Raw genomic sequence first — 25,391 nt, 5'->3', positions numbered from 1 at the left:
ATGAAGTGCTTCACATTCACATCAGTCCTCAAGTAGCTTAAAGAGGAGATCCGGACTCTCCCCCCAAAAAATTAAAGTCAGCAGCTACAAATACTGTAGCTGCTGATTTTTATTACAAAGACACTTACAGTATCTGTCCAGAGATCCAGGGATGTCATCATCCAAGCCAATTCATCAATTGGCTTCGGGTGCAGGCGCTGGCATCTCAAGTAAGGAAACAGGACATGAAGCCTTTTCTACTGTGCATATGCGAGTCGCGCTGCGCCTTGTGAATGGTCCCATAGTCTTCTGGGATCTGTGATGTGTCCTAGAAGACTGTGGAGGAGAAGTGGGGTCTCTGTGGCAATCTGAGCTGGAAGTGGGAGCAGATACTTGCTTTTTGTCACCCCTCCCACCAAAAAGTGCAAAATGTGGCAGTGAAGGGGTGGGGGGGGGGGGTGCAAATCTAAAGGTCCCTAACTCACATTCATGCATACACATACACATACAGATAGGTACATATACTTTTGGGCACAAGCACGATTTTCATACTTTTGGCTCTGTATGCCATCAGAATAAAATTTTAATGAAACAGTCCAAAATAATTTGAAGTTTAGACTTTCAGCTTTAATTCAAGGGGTTGAACATAAATATCAAAGACAAATTTTAGGAACTGCAACCATTGTTATACACCCCCATTTTCAGTATCAATATAGTCATAAATAAAATGTTCATTTTAAATATTTTGTTGAGAACCTTTTACTGGTAATGACTGCCTGAAGTCTGGAACCCATGGACATTACCAAAGACTAGGTTTCCTCCTTTCTGATGCTTTGCCAGGCTCTAACTGTAGCTGTCTTCAGTTGTTATTTGTGGGTGTTTCTGCCTTTAGTTTTGCCTTCAGCAAAAGAAATGCATGCTTATTTGGGTTAAGATCAGGTGACCAACTCAGCCATTGCAGAACATTCCACTTCTTTTCTTTCAAAAGCTCCTGGGTTGCTTTTGCAGTGTGTTTTAGATCATAGTCCATCTGTACTGTGAAGTGCAGTCCAATCAACTTTGCTGCATTTGGCTGAATCTGGGCTGGGCATGCCCATACCATCACACTGCCTCCACTATATTTTACAGATTACATTGTGTGCTTTGGATCATAAGCTATTCCAAGCCTTCGCCACACTTTTTTCTTCCCGTCATTCTGGTATAGATTATTCTTAAGTTCATCCGCCCAAAGAATGCTTTTCCAGAACTGGTCTGGCCTTTTTAGATGTTTTTTGGCAAAGTTTAATCTGGCTTTTCTATTCTTCAGGCTTATGAATTGTTTGCACCTTGATGTGAACCCTCTGTATTTGCTCTCATGAAGTCTTCTGTTGATTGTAGACTGTGACAATGATACGCCCCCCTGCTGGAGAGTGTCCTTCACTTATCTGGATGTTGTGAATGGGTTTTTCTTTACCATAGAGAGGATCCTGCGATCATCCACCACTGCTGTCTTCCATGGACGTCCAGGACTTTTTATGTTGCTGAGCTCACCAGTGTGTTCCTCTTACATCAGAATGTACAAAACTGTTGATTTGGCCACTTCTAATGTTGCTGCTATCTCTCTGATGGATTTGTTTTTGAAGCCTTACAATGGCCTGTTTCACTTGCATGGACAGCTCCTTTGAATGCATGATGTAGGTTCACAGCAATAGATTTAAAATGCAAATACCACACTTAGAATCAACTCCAGACCTTTTACCTGCTTAAATGATGAAGAAATAACGAAGGATTAGTCCATACCTTGCCATGAAACAGCTTTTGGTTCAATTGTCCAATTACTTTTAGTCCCTTGAAAATGTGGGGATGGCTATTCTTAAGAGCTATAGTTTCTAAACTCTTCCCCTGATTTGGATGTACAAACTGTGCCTGTGTCCAAACATATATGGACCTAAATGTACAAGGGTTAATGTGTACAGCAGCCAGTTAACCTACCAACATGTCTTTGGAGTGTGGGAGAAAACTGGACTACCCAAACAAAGCCCATGCAGGCACAAGGAGAACATGCAAACTCCATGCAGGTATTGTCCAAACTGACAACCCTACTGCTTACTGACAGAAATGCTTTTTTTTTCTACAATAAATGTTTATTGAAAGGGCGTGGGAGGAGGGGTTAAGGACAGCTAGGTATAGTAATATAGAATAGATGTTTTTTGTTCTACAGCAATATGTTTTTCAGCCAAAATGAGCTTACGTTACCGCTAGGTTTTCAATCAATAAATTCCAGTAAAAGGTAATATCCAGGTATTAAGACATTTAGAGGATAAATTCCAAACTGAGTCAAGTTTGGTGGGCATCAGCCTCTCAAACTCCTGAGAACCAGGGAGGCCATGTTTTGTGGTAGCGTTCAATTTTGTCATTAGTTTGGGCAATATCATACGTATTGATAATCTTTTGCAGCCAATCCTGAATGGCTGGTGTGTGAGTTGATCTCCAGAACAGTGGGATGAGGGATTTAGCCGCATTCAGTAAATGTTTAGACAAGGAGTATATTTTCTGAGTGAGAAATTTGTGATATGGAGCAGACAACAGGCAGCGTCAACTTTGAGGCTAGTCTCCGTGATGTGGTGGATGATCTCCTTGACCCTAGTCCAGAATGGAGAAAAAAAAAAAAAAAGCTTCCTTTGTCCTCCTGGCAATGCCAGCAGATGTCAGGAGTCTAAGAGTACCATTTATAGTTTGGATGGAGTGGCGTACCACCAGGTAAGTATTTTAAATGCTGTTTCTTGCATTCTAGTGCTAAGAGAGCATTTGTGAGAAAGTATGCATGCTCTTTGCCATTGCCTTTCTGAGATGACCATTTGTAAATCTTTCGACCAGCTCTCCCTGAATCTATCCAAAATAGGCAGGTTAGCTATCGGTATCCAAGCCTAAATGACTGTGGTAGCTCTCTGACATTGTTCACCTTCTAAGCACACGAACTCTAACTCAGTTAGGGGTCTGATGAAGTTTCCCCTTTCGAGAACTGTTGTTGACATAACTACAGACCATAACTATAGACCTGGAAGTAGGTCCAGAGTGGTAGGTGTGGAATACGGTTATCCATTTTAAAAAATGATAAACTCTTTCACAGACCTTTGTGAAAGCAGGTTTTGGCTAGGACAGGTTTATCTGAGTTATAAGATTGTAAGAGATGATTCCCCCACCCAGGTAAAAAGTCTGGGTTGTTCCTTAATGGTGTAAGGGGACTTAGTAGAGAGATTTATTTCTGTTTGGCCAGTAGGTGAAAGACTGCTAATGTGGTTCCTATTAAAGGGTGTGTTTTCAAGGATAGGGTGTAGCTTGTCCAAGGAATCCAAGGGGAAAACTTTAAGGGGATAGGGCTCAGTTCAGATTCTACGGAGACCCAGTCCTTAAGGTCTTGGTGACAGTGCCAGCCAATAATTCTTGTGATGTGGGAGATAAAGTAGTAGTTTCAAAAGTCTGGTATGCCCATCCCTCCCATCTCTTTGGGTCTGGTCAATAGGTTGAATTTGATTCTAGTTATTTTGTATGCCCAAATAAATTTGAGTAGGATCACGTGTAAGGCCGTGAAAAAGTTCTGTGGAATTTTTATTGGTAAGGTTCGGTGCAAGTATAATAATCTGGGTAAGATTGACATTTTGATAATAGCAGCTCGACCGAACCAAGAGTAGTGTTTAGGGTGCTAGGCTTGTAAATCTTTATTGTTTTAAGAAGTGGTAGGAAGTTGTGTTCATAGATCTGTGGGAGTCGTGGGGTCAGCCAGACCCTGAAGTGCGGGGCTTCCTATTCGAAATGACTATTTTCAAGTATGTATTTGAGATTCCCTCCAGGTATGATGATGTTAATCGCTTCAGACTTTGTATAGTTTATTTTCAGATTGGATATGTAGCCATATAAGGAGAATTCTTTCAATAGGGTGGGTATCAATGTGTGTGAGTTCACCAGAAAGAACAGCAGGTCGTCCGCATAAGCAGCGACCTTGAACTGCCTTAAACCCCTGGATCATTCTGTCAGCTATCATCTTCCTGAGAATAAATAGAAGGGGTGAAAGGACAACCCTGCCTTGTACCATTGGCAATAAGTACCCTCTCCGATAGGGAGCCATTGATCTTTAATTTAGCTGACAGGTTTTTGTAAAGCGCTGAGATCCGGGACACCATATGGGATCCCAAGCCAACAAATGTGCATGTTTCCAACATAAAGTCCCAAAATACTTGATTGAACACCTTCTCCACATCTGTGGATAGGAGTAGGCCCCCAATCTTTTTTTATGACTAGGCTGCATACTGTATATTAGATTGCAGTATTTTGTTACGTTGTCTTTAGCTTCTCTGCATGGCATGAATCCAGCTTGTTCAGGACCATTCAGGCCATGGAGCAGTGGTCTCAGTCTGTTAGTTATGGATCTAAGTTAAGTAAGGAAATCGATCTATAGCTAGAGAATTCAGATGGATCTTTGTTTGGCTTAGGAATTACCTTAATGAATGCTGATAAGAAGGCTGGGGATACCTCACGTGGGTTGGACTGAGAGTTCAAAGCTGCAGTTAGAGGGCCTGTTAAGATGTTCTCAAATGTTTTATAATAAATGGAGGTAAGGACGTCCGGTCCCAGGCTCTTCCCCCATTTTAGATCCCCTATAACTTGTTGAAATTTTGATGTTTCAATGGGTCTCTCTAAGTGTGTAATGTCTTCATCTGCCAAGGTGGGGAGTTTTGAATCTGTTAAGTAATCCTGTAGGATTTGTAGTCTGCTTCCTATAGGGTCTAAAGGTTTGTGTAGAAGTTGTGAAAATGATTCGCAATTTGCTTGTTATTGACATCAAGTTTTCATTCTCTATTTTTTATGCCCATGATTTTGTGATTAGCGTTGGGTCCTTTTAGAGCCCTGGCCAGGAATTTGACTTGTCTTAGAATTTGAAATACATTTTCTTCCTAGAGAATAAAAACATTTGGCTTTTGCATCTAGAATCTGCTGCAATGCCTTTCTAGTCTCCAGTAGAGCTAGTGCAGATTGTGCCGTTAGAGATTGTTTGTGTAGGGTTTCAAATTTGAGGATTTTGTCAGTTAGTTGTTTGATTTCCTTTTCTTTTTCCCTTTTACGTTTGAATCCCATCTTAATCAGCTCTCCCCTAATGAAGCATTTATGGGCCTCCCATACCATCAAGGGGTCTATGTCAGGTGTCTCGTTGTGTCTAAAGAATTCGGTTAGAAGTGCTGAAATCTTGGGTAGCAGCACGGGGTCAGTTAATAAGGAGGAGTTTAATCCCCAAGTAGAGGGTTTGAACGTGGGAACTGACAGATTGTATCCCTACATTAGCATCTGAAAGCACAGGTAAGTCTCCCTGAAAATAAAGATATAGTAGATCCTAGAGTAGAGTAGTGGTGCAGAGTAAAAGGTGAAGTCTCTACCTTCAGGATGGAGAAAGCGCCAGGAGTCTATTAGTTGTAAGGAGTTTAATAGCAATTTGAGTCTTTTTAAGATTCAACATGTGATACAGGTTTTGCCTGATGAGGTGTCATCTATAGGGTTTAAGGGTATGTTGAAAACCCCTCCCAAAATTAGACAGCCTAAACTGTATCCTTCAAGATCTTTCACCAGGCGCTGGCAAAAAGTTAAATGTGATGTGTTCGGAAAGAATACATTTGCTAGTGTAATAGGGGTTCCACAGCATTTTCCCTTGAGGAAGAGATACCTCCCTCCTAGGTCCGCTAGTCTGTCTGTCAGTTAAAATGAGCCATCTTTGCGCACCAAAATTGACACCCCCTTTGACTTGGAGACGTCATTGGTGGCATGGTAGGCTTCAGCGAAGGAGTCAATGAGTTTAGGTATATGAGCCTTAAAGTGCGTTTCCTGTAAGAAGGCAAAGCGAGGTCTACCTTTTTTGAGTTCCCTAGGGAAGGCTGAACGTTTTTTGGGAATATTCAGTCCCTTGACATTATAGGAAACCACTGTGGGGCTACTGCCCAAGCAGGAGTACGCCATTGGAGAGAATCAGACAGAGCCAGGAAGTATTAACCTGAAAATGAAACTGTAGAAAACTGTTAGGTTATGGATATACAACATTAAAAGTTGCTGTTATGAGGTGGATAGTACTCAGGGTCGGGAAGGAATAAGGGAAGTAATGGAAATAGAAAAATCAACAAGAGATAATGAGAGCCATGCTGACATGACAAGATGCTTGGCTCTTGAAAAGATCTGAAATGTTCCTTGCTGTGGTGGCTGCCAAAGTGGGGTGTTTGGTGGGTCAATCTGCCCATTATCAGGTGTATAAGGTGCAGAGAGACAGATTGAGGGCTGTGAGTCCACCGGAGCTCCTCTAGTGTGCTGCCATCTAAGCTGCGCGCCAAGCCACGCCCCGCTATTGTTTCTTCTATGTCATATGTCATAGTTGGTTTCCACTTTTTGTAACCATTCCTTGGTGGTTGGTGTGGATTTCCAGTATAATGGAATTATTGCTTTTGGGGCATTCAGTAGGTATCTGGCAAGTGAATTTTTATATCTTTTATATGAAAATGAGTTGACGTGTAGAAGGCAACAATCAGGGTCAAGTGTCAGTTTTGTATTGGTGACTTGTCGAGTCCATGGTATAATTTGTTACCAGAAATGCAGTATTGGGGGGCATGACTACCATATATGTAAAAAAAATTACCCCTGCCCGAGAGGCATCTCCAGCAAATATCTGAAGCTGACGTAGACCAGTTCCTAATTTTTACGGGTGTAATATACCATTGTGTTCTTATTTTAAAGGAGGTTTCTTGAATGTGGGTACCTAATGAGCATTTATGGGTAAAAACCCCCGCTTTTTGCCAAGAAAGGCTAGCCACTAAACCACTTTGCTCCTCCACATTAATAAGAATATTAATTTAAAATTATTAGAGCTAAAACCACTCACAAAAAAATAACATAAAAGTGTATTTTCTCTGTACATGAATGCACACATCTCTCTATATCTACTGAATCTTGCCTCAGTCATTGGGGGAAAAAAGTGTTATATTCTTTTTCATTTTCCTGGATCTTCAAGGGTAATGGTATTAAACAACAAATAGCCTCCTCTGCATTGGTCACAGTTGCCAATAAGATTCAAAGATCATCTCCACTGTCAAAATGGGGGAATGTTATGGAAAGCCATGGCTACCTTGATAGCTACATATGTATTACTTACATAATTACTGCATATTGATCAATGAGTCCAGAGTGACACAAAATTAATCTAGTACTGCTGTTTTTAGGCAAAGTAAAGATCCACAACTGTATGAAACTAGGTTCTTACTTTACCTCCTGGCTAAAAATGGGATTCCTTTCCTACCCAACATATGAAGCAAGCATTCAGTAACCCACTCTCTGCTTTGTGCAGTAGCTGGTATAAGCAGAAGTACCAGGTAATTCCACTGTCCCTTGTATGCCCCACATCCTCCATCCTTTTGGGTATTTGTTCCAGAAAGTAGGGGTAAGTAGTGACAGCTGACATTACAATAGGTTCTGTGTGCTGGTTGTATGTTGTTTCCTGCAGTGATTTTCTTCCGAGCAGAGCCTACATAACGGATTGTGGTCAGAGATCATACCAAAAGGACTATTTCTGAGATATGCCAGTAATGGGCTAAGCCTGTGAGTTTATTTCAGTATTCTCTACTGGTAAAACTAAGCAGCAGATAGAATCATGTTAAACACAGATCACTGATATTCTACAGCATTGACTATTGTCCATTTTGGCCCAATGACACATTCACACACACTCATAAATCACACATACACAAACACACAACATACCTTGAATATCTGTAGTTCTTCCAGTAAAACTTCTTCCATGTTCCATAAATCCTTTGTAACACTGATGACTTTGAGAACTGTTCCAACATCTAAAGATGCAAAATACATGTAAGAGTGTCAGAAAAGGCATGAAAGAAAACCTGTGATTATAGATATATTGAGACTGACATAGATGACCTGTCCTAAACCACTAGTTACTTGGCTGTTCATTTTTAAATTGACTACTTTGAGTCACTGACCCCGAACAAGTATACAGACAAGGACTTGACCCCAACTTCCCTGAACTGCCCACTTGTTTTTGGCCAATGACTCAGAAATTGTTGAAGTCAGTGGGTGAAAATAAGGTTCCTGCACCACCTTCTTCTGGGTACCAGTGGTATGAAAAAACCCAGTGCTCATCAGCACAGGAATGGAACTTTACTGCCACATAATGGATCACAATTCTAAAAAATAAAAAAAAAAACACATACACGTTATCAGTTGAAGCTGCCAATATTTACATTGCATAATATGGCACATCCAAAAATCTGCTCTGAAAAAGAAAAAATAACACTGACATTTTTGTGCAACACACACTGCAAAACTGTTTAACTCAGTTTTATCTTACTGGCTGCTATGAGTTACTCTGCTGTATTGTGAATGGAAAAAAAAAGAAAACATCAGCACAAAGGTATGCAGTGTCTTGGAATCATTACATTTATAAATGAAGAAGTGGCTCCCTCTGCTGTCAAAGCAGAGAATATGTTTTACTGAATATCTGCACAACTTGAAAGTCCTTAACTTTAAAATCCTTACATTTTCAAAGAGAAGTATACGGGGTTGCCTATGTTAACCTTCTTCTGAAAATGCTAGTTTTCTGGATATTATGATGATTATCTGGCTTCAACATTTTTATTGATCCAGAACAAGTGTGCATGTTAAGAAATTCATCATAAATGCCCTTATCTGCATCCTTGTTCCAGGTCAGTGACTCAAAGCACTGAACCTAGAAGGTCAGCATAACAGCCAGGCACCAAGGAATTTTCAGAATGAGACATAAGCAATAAAAGTTTTTATGTTCCTGTCAGGACTATTTAGGCCTCTTGCATACTGCTGCCAAAATACTGAGTGTTTTCAGGCATACAGGCATTTTTTAGTCATCTAAATTCAGCCTATTGTTTCAATGTGCCTGCATACACTGGCATGTGCTGCGTATAGATGAGTTTAAAAAAAAAAAATGCAGAAATCTGTGTTTCTGGCCAGTATTTTACTTGCTTATGCACATGAACATGCAAATATGCACATATGCATATAAAATGCTAATTTGAAGAGGTTACAATTTATTTTACTTGTGAATACGCGCAAATTAAATGCCTGCAATTTCAGCCAGGAATACTGATGTTCAATCATCTGTAAGCATAAGTTTTGTGTGCAAGTACCTTTAGGAAAATGCTTAAAAATTGTATATATTTATTTTTAAATCAGAAAGAATGTTTTATTAGAAACCGCAAAACAACACACAGTCAAATCACTTTACAAAGAAAAATGGCTCACTTTACAGACAGCGAAACTGCGTTGTTGTACTTATATACTAACTAAAATCGAATTTCTTATACAGTGCTAAGTTTTACACATACCAGTTGTACCATAACAACCACCCATTGAAAGCATATTCAGGAAAAGGAAAACACCATAGACTGGAATACTGGCCCACCCTGTAACTTCAGAATCTGACCAGTTGCAAATGCAAACGCACCCCTTTGATGTACAAACACAAGTACTACAATAGCAATCTATCCATAACTAAATCGGTTGGATCAAAGCCCAGGACAGCCAGCGACCCACTCCCTATCCTGTCAAATCTAGACGGAACCCCATATGTTGGTAGATCAGGCGTTCCCATCGTACTATTGTAGTACTGTCCAGGACGGGCGGCGCTCGGAAAAGACAGTAATTGGGTTATCGCTTCTTGGCCTTTTGGCTAAGATGAAGTGTAGTATCTGTTCTTATCAGTTTGAACGGAGCGAGAAAGCCGGTTTAGTTCCACGCCGGTTTGTTCTGCTCCTGGATGTAATTGGAAAGGAATGGTGATGGTGGTGGGAGGGCCTTTTCCTCCTGGGTTGAATCTGGCCTTGCAAAAAAGCTTGTCCCCAGTTGAAGGCAGGCTCTCCCTAAGCCGTCTAAGTTCTGATGCCTCCTGGTAGGGATGGGGCTGCACTGGTCTGGCCGAAGGCCGGGTCTAGAAAGAAGCCTGTGATGTATGTGCCCCTGGGGCGGCAGCCCAGGGGTGCCTTAATTCACATGGTGGGGGAGCTCACCTCCAGTTTTTTGACACCTTGGTCACTGCACCATACACACTTTTTTCGCACTTGCCTCTAGGGACCAGAGGAATTTTTTATTCCTGGCCAAAGGGTCTTGCACCTTGACACTACAGCACTTCCCCACTTCCCCTTCACCACTCTTGTGTTCGTGTGTTTTTTTCTTTGTCGTTTTGTCACTTTCTGTCTCACTTTTTTCACGATTAGTAGGGTGTGGGTCCTTGGGCCTACCTTGAAAGTCTTGGCAGGGGTTGGATACGGCCTTCTGGCTTAGTTCGCCCTCTCTCATGGGGTCTCCCTTCAGGGAAGCCCCACCTAGTACTTGGGGTGGGCTGTTTCGGGAGTCCTACCAGAGAATGGGGTTTGCCTGGTTTCAGCCGAGCAGACCAAAGTGAGTACCTGAGTCCCTGTCAGGAGTCTTGTGCCCCGGGGGAACAAGGTCAGGGTCTGTTCTCTTCAGAGGTTGACCATTCGCACACCCTGTGCACTTTTTGTGTTCTTCACGTTTGCGTGTGTGCACTTTTTTATGGACCTGGTGGAGTCTGAGTGTGTTCACACACCACAGGCTTTAAAAAAAAAAAAGGTGTTCCCATCGTAACGTTGCACCCATTTGAGTTACCCACATCTCCAACGTAGGGGGGGACTGGGAGAGCCAATGCTGCAAAAAGAGTTTCCAGGCCTCGCCCTGGACACTGCTGTTCTGACAAAATTAACCTGTACACAATCCTCTAGTATGCCCAATATGCATGGTCTCGGGTCTAAGGATATAGATATTTGATAAGCACTCTTGACAGTCTGGACAACAGAAGTCCAATACCTATGCAACTTTGAGCATTTCCACAAATGGTGTATAGGATCACCAGTATCCCTATTACACCTAACACATATGGAATCAGGCCGCAGTCCCATGGTATACAATTTTAGGGGAGTATGGTGTACTCAAAGCAGTATATACTGTATAATTGTGATAATCTTTAAGTTACATTCAATAAGCAGCTACGAACAGACTCCAATGCCTATGCCCATTGATCTCTAGGACTGTTTCCTATATCATTTTCCCATTGTTCCATAGCTGTATTGGGCAATTTTTCCAAATAGTCCCCCAACAACATCACACAACATCTAGAAATGAAATCCTTAATAGATGTGGCATCATATGGAATATAGGGGTTTGGGGACTGTTTCGGTGAAGCTAAAGAGGGCTGGGCTTTAATGGCATGCTGCAATTTGACATTATTAAAAAAACTTTTTTGTGTCAGGCCATATCTGATTTTTAGTTGGTTAAATGTAAGCAGCCTACCATTATCAAAAACATGACGGAGGTGTGTAATGCCCCTTGCATGCCACAGGGTGTCATATTGGAACCTAACTAGTTCTGGATAAGCATGGTTATTCCATATTGGACTGTATTCTGCAAAGTCTGTCACTTGCTGTAGCTGTTTCACCTTGGACCAAATCGTATGCATTAGTCTATATGTGGGATATGACTTATTAGATTTCAAAAAGAGGTGTGCCTCTAAACTTTTAGGGAGATTTTAGGCCCCCATAGCGTGGAGAACCACCTTTAAAGTTTAATCTCCAGCCACCCCCTCTCCCAGATTCTATTTATTAACTGAAATTAACGATAATACTAATAATAATAAAATAATAAAAAATAAATAAAAGTAATAGTAATTACCTGTCCCAATAAACATTACATCATACTGGCCATCTTCTGCTACCACATGATCCACTGCAATCTGAGTTAATTTGTAATCCATGTTGAGTCTTGTGAACACAGGTCTTCCGTGAAGAGGATACACAGACTTGTACATTAGAGGATGGTTTTTTACAAAGCTAATGACATCATCTGGAAAATCTTTGGTAGACCTAATCGATGCGTCAAAAGTTTTGCTAGGACACTGGAATTCAAGGAAACATTGAGTAATAAATAGGATGAATGTTAAAAGAAAGTATTTTAGTGGCTGTATATATTTTAACAACAAAACCAGATGTAGTCAATTATGCTGAGTATATAGCATATTGCTAGAAGCAAAAAGCTGTAGTCAAACACAGACATACAAATAGTGAAATTTCAAAGCTATGCTGCCCTCTAGTGTTGAAAAAAGGATATTACTCATTCACTTACTCAAAACTGTCTGAAATGTGAAATGAGTAACATAATAAAACTAGAAACTGAAATAGCCTTTTATTGTACCTTGATCTATCTGCACATTCCTATTAACTGAATTGCATAGTAACTGTTACATTTTTTTTTTTTGTTATTGTTATTATATTAACACAAACTGCTAAGGTTTAAGTCAAACACAAGCCAGTGATCCAAATATACATTTGAAATGATTATTATTATTAGTATACAGGATTTATATAGTGCCAACAGTTTGTGCAGCGCTTTACAACATGAAGACAGACAGTACAGTTACAATACAATTCATTTAATTCATGTATTGAACTGTTTCGTAACTGTACTGTCTGCCTTCATGTTGTAAAGCGCTGCGCAAACTGTTGGCACTACATATATCTTGTATAATAATAATATTCATTGTATCAGCAGGAAGGTCAGAAGTTACCATGACACTTCCCCTGTACCTGCACTTACATTGGTTTTCTCCCTCACTCCCGAAACATGCTGGTAGGTCAAGTAGCTTTTGTCAAATCGGCCCTAGTATGTGCATGCATGTATGTGAGACAGAGATATTAGGATGTAAACTCTTTGAGGGCAGAGACGGATGTGAATGTACAATATATACCTAAATTGTCAGTGCTATATAAAAACCTGTAATAAATAAAAATCCCCTTTTCATACTGCCTGATGTGTATACAAAGAAATAACAATGCAGCCTAATGGTATCATAAGTGGTAAAGTGGACATCCATATTAAACCTAACTAGCCTTAAATATGTTTCTTCCCCCTCCTAAAACCTCTGCTGACTAACCTGTGTAAATAAGCTGCTTATACTTTTGAGCCTGCTCCAGTATGGTCACATGATCTCCCCTGTGTTGGCCAGCGGTGGCTGCAGGGGAGAGGAGAGAACACTCAACAACAGCTGGTGCTGCCTGGAGTCTTGATGCCACTCAAAGGCTTCTATGGGCCATTTGTTGTCAGTGTTCCCTTCCAGCTTTTGCTGGCTGACATAGGGGAGCCAGATCACATGGGTGTGCTGAAAATAAGTAAGTATATGCATCGCCTTTACACAGGATAGTCAACATAGGTGGGGAGAAGGAACATTTTTAAGGTTAGCTAGGTTTAAGCTGGATTACCACTTTAATAGAAAGTGGAGAAGGTTGTATAATGCCATAACTACAGAGAGTTTTAGGACTCTGGACATCTTTTACATGGTACATGTTCCCTATGGCAGTGCCCGGCTTACAATGCCTTTTGTTTGACAATAGCTTATTAGCCCTACAAATGGGCAGCACCCAATAACAAGTTTTGACCCATCATAGTTTTTAATGGGCTTCACCACTAAGCTTGCCAATTTTAAGCAAAATTTGCAAAACCGTTTGCAACTGGTCCTGGCCATTAGAAAAAATGTAATGTTTATGTCTTATTAGCATAGGACTGAATATTCCATATAAACATAAACATACTATGGGAAAGCTGCCTAACACAACAGTCACATTCCAGTTACTAATATCCTTTACACTGGAACTGATGCTGAATTATACTGTTTGAGGAGAAAGAAACAATTCTAAGCTACTTGAACAGTTTATGTCATGCTACAGAGTTTATGGAACTTTGGCTTATTTGGCAATAATCTTAGAGAAATACGTTAACAGTTATTCCGTTCTCTGAAGTTTCCACCCAGAATGTATGTGTCATACAGTAATTTAGGTAATCTTAGCAGCTGTTTAGGGAGTTCCAGAAGAAAAATGTCCACATTGCCACAGGGGTCACTCTTATATAAATTAGTACAGCAAGGCAAGTTTTTAAATATGTTCAAGTCATAAAATTATTTTCATAAGTACTAACTAAAAAGATAAACAGAGTAGGCAAATCCAAATCCCATCAGTGTTTTATACACATCTCTTTGGATGCATTTTTATTGTACAATAAATACTTACTGCTAAATTTTTTCATGTTAAATCCGACCCTTCATATTTGTTACCACTGATAAAAACTTGTGTCATAGAATTTACATCTACAGATAAATACTATAATTCTCTTGCAAACACTCTCTATAAGAGAAATGGTATTTGAAATCTAAATCTAGATACATCAACTTCTGGCAAGCCATTTTTGGAAAGATAATCAAAAAATGTGAACAAAGTTGTATTAGCTAGTTTTGTAAAAGCAATAATGATCACAAAGCCAACTATACTAGAAATGAGTTACATAAAATACTATCTGACTTAATAGTGCTCACCCAGGCACACGCTGGGTTTAACTTAGTAAAGTAAATGTTCATTTTGCACAGTAAATGCTTGTTACATAGGGGCTGATTTAATAAAACTGAAGAGTGCAAAATCTGGTGCAGCTCTGCTTAAAAACCAATCAGCTTCCGGGTTTTATTGTCAAAGCCTAATTGAACAAGCTGAAGTTAGAAGCTGATTGGCTACCATGCACAGCTGCACCAGATTTTGCAGATTCTAGTCTTTGTAAATCAACTCCATAGTTAAATAGTTTGTGATGTTGAAAAAAGACATCAGTCCATCCAGTTCAATCTATGATGTGTGCGTGTGTTTGCTGTTAACCGTACATTGTATACCCCTGTATATTGTGGTCTTTAAGGTGCCCATCTAATAGTTTTTTGAAACTATTGATGCTCCCTGCTGATACAACTGCTCGTGGAAGCGAATTCCACATCCTTACTGCTCTGACAGTGAAGAACCCCTTACGTATTTTAAGGTTAAACCGCCTTTCCTCAAGTTTTAGTGAGTGGCCACGTGTCTTATTGTATTCCCTTTCTCTGAAAAGTTTGTTCCTTATGCTAGGATCGCCAGTACAGTATTTGTACATTGATATCATATCCCCCTTCAAGCGTCTCTTCTCCAGAGAGAATAAGTTCAGTGCTTGTAGTCTTGCTTGTGAAAAAGATGAAGCTGCCATCACTTTGAAAACGTATACATATTTATCAATCAATCAACTTGGGTACAACCAGCATGCAGGGTTTTACCTGCGATAATCGGTAGTGGCTGTTATAGCTGCTAGCAATAATTACTGACAATGGCCCAGGAATGGTCCAATGGCCACCAAATTATTTTCCTGCAACCAAAGAAAGTTGCTCTGTGTATGGCTGGCCTAAAATTTTCTTTGCTAGGTGAACAGCTTCTACTCCTTTAATAAGCTAACCCCACTATAAGAGCAACCTTCTTTTCTCTAAACTCCACTCACTTCACATGGCAACCTGCAGATGTGTTAAAGTAACCTTACAACTGCAGAGACCCGGGTTTTTCTGCACTGGAAAAAATGCAGGTCTCAGCAAGACACACAGAAAACATTTGTTTTCTTTGTGTCTCATTCACACCATGAATTCAAACACTGGTATGATGTGCAGTGTGGAGCTGTGTGCATTTGTTCAGCATATCTGCAGTTTTCCTCACAGCTCTGCACATAAACCCCGGGGAAACTGACAGAACCACTCTGCACTCCATGTAACAGACAGTGGAGAGGACAGCAGAGCGAGGCCATGTGTCTGAACTGCTATACCTACTGAGTCCGAGCTGTGATAGTAGAGCAGACACTGTTGACACTTATCTTGGGGTAACTTATAGTGGGGCACCGGTGGTGAGTCACTGAAGGCAAGGCAGGGATTGTGAGGCACTGATGGCAAGACACTGACTGTGAGGCATTGGTGGTAAGGCACAGATGGTAGGGTACTAATTGTGAGGCACTGATGGTGGGGCTCTGGTAACAAGGCACTGATGGTGGGGCACTGAGTGTGAAGCACTGATGGTGAGGCACTGATGACAGGGCACTGAGTGTGAAGTACTGATTATAGGGCAGTATTTTTAAAGTACTGATGGCAGGATACTGGAAGGAAGAACTGATGGCGGGACGCTGATGAGAAAGATACTGATGGTGGGGCACTGATGAGGGATGCACTGCTAATGGGCACAGATTAAGGGGGCTCTGATGAGAGGGAAACTGATGTGGGGGTCACCGATGAACAGGAATCTGATGCAGGGTCACTGGTGATGGGCACGGAGAGCAGGAAACTAATGGGGGGGGGGTCTGATGGAAGGGCTCTGATGGGGAATATGATGCACGGGGCTCTGATGGGGATTATAATGTACAGGAGGTTCTGATGGGAACTATGATGTAAAGGAGGGCTCTGATGGGGACTATGATGTAAAGGGCAGCTCTGATGGGGACTATGATGTAAATTGGGGCTCTAATGGTGACTATGATATAAAAGGGGCTTTAATATGGACTATATTGGGGCTAGGATGTAAAGGGGGGCTCTGATGGGGATTATAATGCACAGGAGGCTCTAAAGGGGACTATAATGTAAACGGAGGCTCGGATGAGGGCTATAATGCACAGGGGACTCTGATAGGGAATATTATATAAAGGGGGGATAGAGACTATGATGTAAAGTAATGCTCTGATGGGAACTGTAATGTAAAAATAGACTCTGATACAGACTGAGATATAAAAGAAAACTCTGTTGGGGACTATGATGTAAAACAAGCTCTAATAGGGACTGGGATGTAAAAGAAGGCTCTGATGAGAACTATGATGTAAAGGAAGACTCTAATAGGGACTGTGATGTAAAATAAGGCTTTTATAGGGATTATGATGTAAAAGGAGGCTATGCAATAACAACAGCAATAAACTATCTAAACTACTATCTTCTCTCACCACAAATAGGAAGGGAATAGATGACACAGGATCTGTGCATGATAAAATGTGCATGAAAAAAAAAAACTGTCAACTGTCATAAAACTCACTGAAACATGTAGAAAAACTCATGTACACACACTCTGATATCATAGACTGAAATGTCCCCCACTTTGACTGACAGTGGCTCAGAGTAGGAACTGCAGTGTCACAAGAGCAGCTTGTCATGCCTAATATTTAACTACACCTGTTCCCAGCCAAAAAAGGCATCACATTGAAGTAGTACTCCTCAGTATGGTTAACATTTTTAATGAATTTTTTAACTAAAGTGTTCACATACGCTTTAATGAATATTTACAAATGATAAACTGGTTGCAGTTACAACTGCATGACATTATTATTATTATTATCATTATACAGGATTTATATAGCGCCAACAGTTTGCGCAGCGCTTATCTTCCTATCCACAACTGCTGCAGGTAGAGACTGGGGTACATAAAACATAAGCCTCATCAAATACACAGCATGTAACTCAAAGGATACTATGATGGCATCGTAAAAAAAAATCGAATTTATGTTTCCAGACTGTATGCATGCATTTTCTATTTATGAATGGAACTTTTTACTTGAGTGGACATATGCCCAGATGTTTTGGTTTACCTCTAGCATTTTTCCCAATTAAGGTTTGTTTACGTTGACTGTGTGTGGTTGCTCCAACACAGTTGATCATAAAGTTTCATAGAAGCAATGTCAGACTACAAAGACATGGAGCAGCAGCCATATTGGCACAAGACAAAAGCACAAACCTAAAAAGGAAATAGCATGTATTTCTAAAATGAAATGCCAAGCTTGAAGTGAAGTATATGGGCAGAATAGATTTTCCATCTGTCAGGTTTTGTCATTTTTTTCCAGCTTGGTATATGAATATTTGGGTAGGAAATCCATTATATCAACATGCTGTATGGAATTACATGTAGATGTACAAAGATAACATCCATGTTAGTCTTCTGAACACATTTCAGAACAATTGCTTTACTGTGGGCAGGGGGTGATTTACTGACACTGGAAATGTATGCTTCCCCACCAACTAACACAGATCTTTCAATAGGCATGCCTAAAGTAGAACTATAGGCAAACCGTTTTTTTTTTTTTCATTTTGGATAGAGTAAGAGAGGTTTATAACCCCTGAAAGATTTTTTTCCGCCATCTGTGTCCCATTGCGGAGATTACGCTTCCTGTCCAAATGCGGAGATTACGCTTCCTGTCCAATTGCGGAGATTATGCTTCCTGTCCAATTGCGGAGATTTCGCTTCCTGTCCCATAGCCAAACAGGAAGTGAGAGGAAATCCCTTCAAATTAGGGGAATTCCTTGGGGACCCCCAGGTCACCAGATCTAGTGTCCCCATTGGAAGATTTCCATGCTAATCATTTTTTGGGGACAACCCAAAATTTGGGGTTTGCTTTTACTTTCACTTTCAATGGTAATAGTAAATAGGACCAACAGGGAGCCTGAATCTCCTTAACAGGGGCACAGGCAGCAATGAAAACTGACACGTGTTCTAACCCCTATCCACTCTAACCAAAGCTAAAAAAAAAAGTTGTGCCTAGTTATACTTTAATCGTTTCTGCATATGAGTGATGTATATTTCTTTGTTTACCTGTTTCTTAAAATGCATTGAAATTTGTGAATTTTTATTCATTAGTGAAAATGCTAGTTACAAAAATCATACTGATCAGACTACCTGCCACTTTACTTCTCATAGACAGGTGGATTTATTTTGGGATTACAAGGTCTACCCATTTTTGTACAGACCCCTGACTATTTAAAGCAGAACAATGTGATTAGAGGAGAAGCGTTTTAACCTCAGGCAATGTGGGGGGTTCTTTACTGTTAGGGCTACAAGATTGTGGAATTCTCTACCACAAGAGGTGGTTTCTGCGGGTAGTATGGTGGCTTTCAAAAGACTATTAGACATACATCTCAAGGATCAGAACATTCAGGGGTATGTGAGATGATTACAGCCACACACACCTACACAGGGTGAACTGGATGGACTGTTGTCTTTATTCAACCTCACCTACTATGTAACTATGTAACTAAACTCTCCTATCCATTACAGCCAAGTAAGCTGACATCTTAGCCTCTGTTTGATCTGCAGCTGCCATGGTGCTTCCATGTGATCAATTATGACACCAGCAAAAGTGAAAGTCATCATTTAGGACATGCCTTGAAAGTGATGGTTTTGGGAAAAAAAGCAAAACTAAACTTATCGATTTATCTAAGGTGTTAAAGTAGCTGTTCCATTTGACTTGTCTGAAAATGAGTTTGACCAATGCACAACATGATTTTTCGTTTTTCTGTAGAGATAATAACAACTTGATTAGTGAGACTTTCCACCATGCTGGATTAACAATGGGGCTGCTGAGAAAGACTTTTCTTGCTTGAAAAAACAAGACTGTCACTTAAATGCACAGTGGCTAAGTGGTTGACACTTCCACCTAGCAGCACTCGGTTTAAATCCCAGCCATGACACTACATGCCTGGATTTGCATGTTTTCCCTGTGACTGTGTGTGTTTCCTCTAGGTACTCTGGTTTCCTCCCACACTCCAAAACATGCTGGTAGTCTAATTGGCTCCTGTCTAAATTGGCCCTAGTGTGTATGAATGTGAGTTAGGGACCTTAGATTGTAAGCTCCTAGAGGGCTGGGACTGATGTGAATTCATAATATATACCCATATAGCAAGGATAACTTGAGACAAATTTGTGGCAGTGTTGAAATGTAAGTCTTGTTAACTTGCTACACATTTTCACTGGCAAATTGTACACTTGCAGAGCACTTGAAGCACAAATACACTTTTCCAGTTTGTAGCAAATTTGCTTGGCAATTCTCTAGCAAGAGCAAAGTTGCAGTGGTGAGTCTATAGCAAGAGCTCTGCAAGTTTACAATATGAAAGTTCCGCCACAGTGACCCCCTGTGGTGGAATGACTATTGCACAGCATAACTAAACCAGAATTTGCAGCAGAATTGCAGATTGTTTGCAAAGAAAGTTGATCTGGACTCATTTAATGCAGACTTGCTGCAATTATGCAACAAACTTGTCAAGCCTGGCAAGTCTAGCAATCGCTTAGCAAGTCATTTTCAAACTTGCAGATCAACTGCCTGCTACCTGGGATATAAGTACCTTTAATAAATTATTATTATTTCTTACAATGTTTAATATCCCTGGCAATGATTGAACTGACTGCATTACTAGCAAATATCAAGTAGTGATTGACCAGTTTTGTTATACATACTGTACCTCATACATGGTGGCTAGGTGTACACATGCATACATGTGCGTAAGTAGCAGATTATCCTTTAATTGTTATAGGGAAAAACTATAAATCAAATGTGAAAATGAATTTACATCCTATTGACTATTGCAACGAGCGTGAATGGAGATAATTTAATATCTATATTTGAAATCACTACAAAGATGACAAGGGAAATGAGTTTAAAACCTATTCAAAAATAAAATATAAACTTTAAAGCAGGGGTGCTTAACCTTTTGAAGAGCAGGGCCAACTTAAGTGATTTGGTAACCAGTCGCGAGCCACAATGAACTATGGGGTTTTACCGCCCCCCCGAACCAAAAATGTAAACATGCCCTTACTGTCCTGAGCCTCAGAGTCCTGAGAGTTTTTTGCAGCTTTTCCATAGACTTCTACTACATCTTGCAGGTGTGGTGCACTTTCAGAAGGTGCACCAAATCTGCAGGATATGGTAGAAGTATATAGCTCAATGCAGCTAACCCGCAGTGTGAAAGCAGCCTAAAAACCCTTTTTTTAAACGTATATGCCCATTGCAATTGCTTCTAGGAAGGTCCCAGATGATGTTCACTTGGTATCACTCTGCCTGGGACAGGAGCCAGCACTACAGAGAGAGCATTGGTTTATGCGGCTCCTGCTCTCTCCATGGCCGCTTGCTTCAGCCAGTGCCAGTGCCGATGCTGTGGAATGGTGGGTCGGCATACCCACCACCATCCCAGAACATGAGGTCACAGGCCACATCATAGGGCTCCACAGGCCATGGGCTGGGCACCCCTGATCTAAAGTATTAACAATAAACACTATACTCACTGATGCCTGTGGGAACACAACATTTGTCACTTAAGGAAAATCCTCCTGGCAAGAAGACACAGACAATGTCCTTATTTTACTAGTCTTCACCTGGCTTAGAATACTGTGATACTGTATTGCTTATATAAAGTGTTTCTACCAATGACAGGAAAAAATGTGTGACCAAATACTTCACGCAAAATAGTTGCACCTTTGAACTGGAAACCATAAGGTACCTGCCTAATGGTAAATGCCTGCACATCTTCCCTAGCTCAAATAGTGAGCCAAAAATGCAGGTATTTTTGTATGCTGCATAAATCCAAGGCTACGTAAAAACAAACAGTTTTCCAGAACTTTTCAGAACTTTTGTTCCATCCTCATAATTAGTGTGATACATGGCCTGAGCACATATAATGAGATATATAATTTCAATTTCAAAGATGTTCTCAACTCTCTCTGACCGGAGAGCACCATAGAACACTTGTGTGTCAGGGTGGTGCAAAAGCATATACTGCAAATAATCTGAAACTAATCTAACACTGACGGATTTTGTTTAAACACTGGGATTAGGTCAAAACAAAAATGTAACAAGGTAAATACAAAAGCTTATTGTAAAATAAACAAATCGGCACATCATAAGGTTCAATTAATATAAATAACTTTAAGTTTATCAATATAACAAATTACTTTAGAATTAGGTTAGTTTGCTATTTCTTGAATTACTGCATTCAACCATATCAGCTTCCATTGTGAGTAAATCTGATTGATGATGTAATCACAATTACTATGCACACAAATTAAATAACAAAATAAACGTATCCTTAAGTAGCCTGTTTATCAAAAAGAAAAATGGAAATGTATCAGTTAAAACCAAAGAATTCTTCACAATCTCAGATGGACTGGTCAAAGAATTCTTTTTGGTATGTAGATTCAGCTATTTTTTTTTTTTAAAAAGAAATTAAAAGCTCCCAGAGCTCTGTTTGCTAAGTGGAAACCTTAGGGCAGCAGCAGAGTTTATTTATCAGTGACGCATTTTGTAACTATTACGTTCCGTTACTGGCGTCTGTTTTTTATTCGACCAAGATATTTATCATTTGTTTTTCTCTAATCAATTTGCATCTGTGATAATGACTAAACATAGAGCTTTTCAAACAACAATGATGAAACTTGTAGAGTTTGAAAGCAATGTTGTTTTTTTCTGGAGTGAATATTGCATTGTTTTTTGTGCGAAAATGTACACACCTGCTTAGTTATATGATAACACAAACAGAGAATGTCTTAGACAGAAAAGTAAACCTTGAAACGTGGGGTGGATTTACTAAAGGCAAACAGACTGTGCAGTTTGCATGTGCAGATGCTCTAGAGCTTAGTAAATGAGGGGAGGCTCTTCCCACTTCCATTATCCAATCATGTGTGAGCAAAAATGCTGTTTTTTTATTCCCTTGCATGTGATTGGGTATTCTTGTAAAGTGAAGTGTCACCTCATTTACTAAGCTCTGGAGCAACTACACTTGCAAAGTGCACAGTCTATTTGCCTTTAGTAAACCCACCCCACATTTTTTTCCCTATTGGGTTTACACATTCCAGGCACAAAAAACAATTCATTATTATATTAGACCTGTGTTACTGAATATTGCATATGCTGGAGCAGTATCAGTACAGAACATGGGTGGGGTTATGCATTCCCACCACCAACCACTGACCCGTGAGAGATTTATTAACTGCTTGGAATTGATCATGTGATCTCTCCACATCACCACATGACCATAAATACAATATGGCATCTGATCAATAGCAATGAATGAAAAAAACAATATTTCTTTTGGCTAACCAACCTAATACCAATCACTAGTAAAGAACGGCGGGTTGGGGGAAGCTTTTTACTGGAGTGCTGTTTATAAAAGGCACCATTCATTTATTGTGGGTATAAGAGGTAATTTACTGTTCAAATTAGCAAAATACAATATGGTATCTGATCAATGGCAGTGAGCAAAAATGCAATATTATCTGCTTAACCACCTTAGTACTGCACTATTGTAAAGAAAATGGTGGATTGGTGGATGCTTTTTTTTTGGGCAGCTTGCAATGCCTGTGATCATGCTGTCATTAGACAGTGCAGGCCACAAACAAAATGAAAACACGAGATCAGAGTGGCTCTGTATCTTGTGATGGCTGTGGACCAATCACAGTGATCACAATAGTAAACAGTATTAAATGTAGTTCACCTTTCACTTGCACTGTGATCATTCCTTTTTGCCATTCATTTACATTTTAATATTTTTTTTTTTCAATGACTAAGTAGTTGAAGTGAATGACAGTTAGGGGGAAATTTACCATATAGTAAACTAACTAACCCCTAGAGTTAATACATCATTACAAACTGCAGCAAGTAAAAAAAAACATTGGACATTTTTATTTGATATGCTTAATGATGGAGTGTAACAGGTTTTCTGGTCTTTGTTCCTTTGTATAATACAAAAATGATTACCTCTTAAAGAAAAGCTTTATCTGTCTGAATTTTTTTTTTTTTAAATGTGATACTCTACAGCATGACTTAGTAATTGTCAGCCAGGTTATTACAGCATTGCAAGATGTCCTGGTAATAAAGGGGCATATACAGTGTATTATTCAAGAGGTTAATTGTATATTAACCTAGTTGAACATCTGGCAATAAATAAACTTGCTACTCACCTTAAGGGCCATTTTACACCACATGCAGTCAAGTGTGTTTTATTTTTTCAGCATTATAAAAAAATGCATGGAAAGTAGCTTATATGGTTTCCAATAACATAGTTCACACCAGTGCAATCAGTTCCAGGGTGTTCCACTCCCAGAAAAAAAAAATAGAACATGCTGAATTTTTCCTGCACTGGACTATAGTGGAACATGGTAAAATGAAAGATTATATACAAAGGTATATCCCGCGCACCAGGGAATTTTAGTGTGGTTGTTTAATTACTATACAAATTGTAGCACGGCTAGACCACCAGTGATGTTATACAGCTTTTTAACTTATTTTACCTGAACATTGGATAAATAAAGACTATTCTTTAAACCTATTACACTATTTGGAGCCCTTTTTTCTCCCCTACATGGTTTTACCGATCGAGTAACCCGGAGTATAGAGGAGTTCCAGGAATCCGGAGGATTACACAGAGGGAAAAATCTATTAAGCCCATTGGGCTTTGCAAGCGCGAATGGTTCTAGTGCTATATGGCATATAGAACCCAACCTATTTGGTAAGTGATTCATTTCACCTATTTACAAGGAATTGTCTGTCACGGCTAGAGCACTTGCACTTTTGGAATTGAGGATATATTTGCCATCAAGGACACCTTACTTTGTATTAATCTGGAGCACAGAAGTCAGTTTATATATTTTGGACAATTCTTTCTGGCTATTTATATATATATATATATATATATATATATATATATATATATATATATATATATATATGTTTTTTTTTTTAGCGACTTCTATTTTTACATATATAAATTGGTTGTGTTTTTATCTATTTGTGTTTTTACCTATTTATTCTTATTCATTTTGCACTGACTTGAATAACTAATTGATGGAGTTTTTACCCTGATGTCTTCTTGATGTTTGATTTTTGAGATTTGTCATATATATTTTACACTGGTAATATATATACCAAATAGATATACCGGCTTCTATAGCTCATAGCAAGCGCTGTATTTGACCTTCTATGAGATCATATATATCAATATGGTAAAATGCATCAAAAATGTACCGGAATGCACACCAACGACCATGAATGCATCAAAAATGCACCGGACCATAGTACAGTATATAAAAAAAAAAGCAGGAAACAAAAATTGAACAAAAGCATCTTGAATGCATTCAGAAATGCATCAAAAACACACCGGAACGCATCAAAAACATGTTAAAAACACACATGCAGAAACGCATCTGGAAGGATCTGAAGTGGGTTTTTGTGGTGTGAACCAGCCTAACTGATACAGTTTGGTATGTTATATTAACTTTTAATGTGACATGACAAAGGTCATTAGTGTAGGTGGGTAGGCAGGGTGCCTGAACTCACCCTTTCTGTAGTGCCATGGCCCCTATAGCTCCCCCACTACACATTTGTATTAACACCAATATGTCAGGGAGATTTTATTTTTAGGTCCATCATGCAAGCTCCATGAATGAAAAAATCAAGCAGGAACATTTGGGGTTATATTTTTGAGAGTGTAATGTCCCACACACACACATTGTGGATGCTAACAACTGGACAATAACCTAAATAAATGTAACAGACAATATCACACTGTTACTTTCCAAAGTGGTAAGAAAGGTCTGGGAATTCTAAATCACCCCAGGAATAAACATTACCTTACACTACACACAATATCCTTGAAAAAGTGTGTTTATCTTTATACTTGCTAAATCTTTGAAAATCATCATGTAAAAAAGTATAGGTCATGTAAAATGTGATAT

At 39.6% G+C, this 25,391-nt stretch overlaps 1 protein-coding gene across 1 annotated transcript in view; it reads right to left on the bottom strand.

The window, feature by feature from the left end:
- Positions 1-25,391, bottom strand: part of SEMA3D (semaphorin 3D) — a 274,174-nt gene that overhangs the window by 27,978 nt on the left and 220,805 nt on the right. The window contains exons 12-13 of the mRNA XM_082254711.1: positions 11,722-11,944; positions 7,747-7,835 (exon numbers count right to left, since the gene is read on the bottom strand). Coding sequence (XP_082110837.1) covers positions 7,747-7,835; positions 11,722-11,944 — 312 coding nt within the window. The remainder of the gene's footprint in view (positions 1-7,746; positions 7,836-11,721; positions 11,945-25,391) is intronic.

This window comes from Pelophylax lessonae, assembly GCF_965119305.1.
Source record: "Pelophylax lessonae genome assembly, chromosome: 4".
NCBI classification, from domain to species: domain Eukaryota; kingdom Metazoa; phylum Chordata; class Amphibia; order Anura; family Ranidae; genus Pelophylax; species Pelophylax lessonae.
Note: the sequence above shows the minus strand (reverse complement) of the source record. Positions and strands in the feature narration are given on the sequence as shown.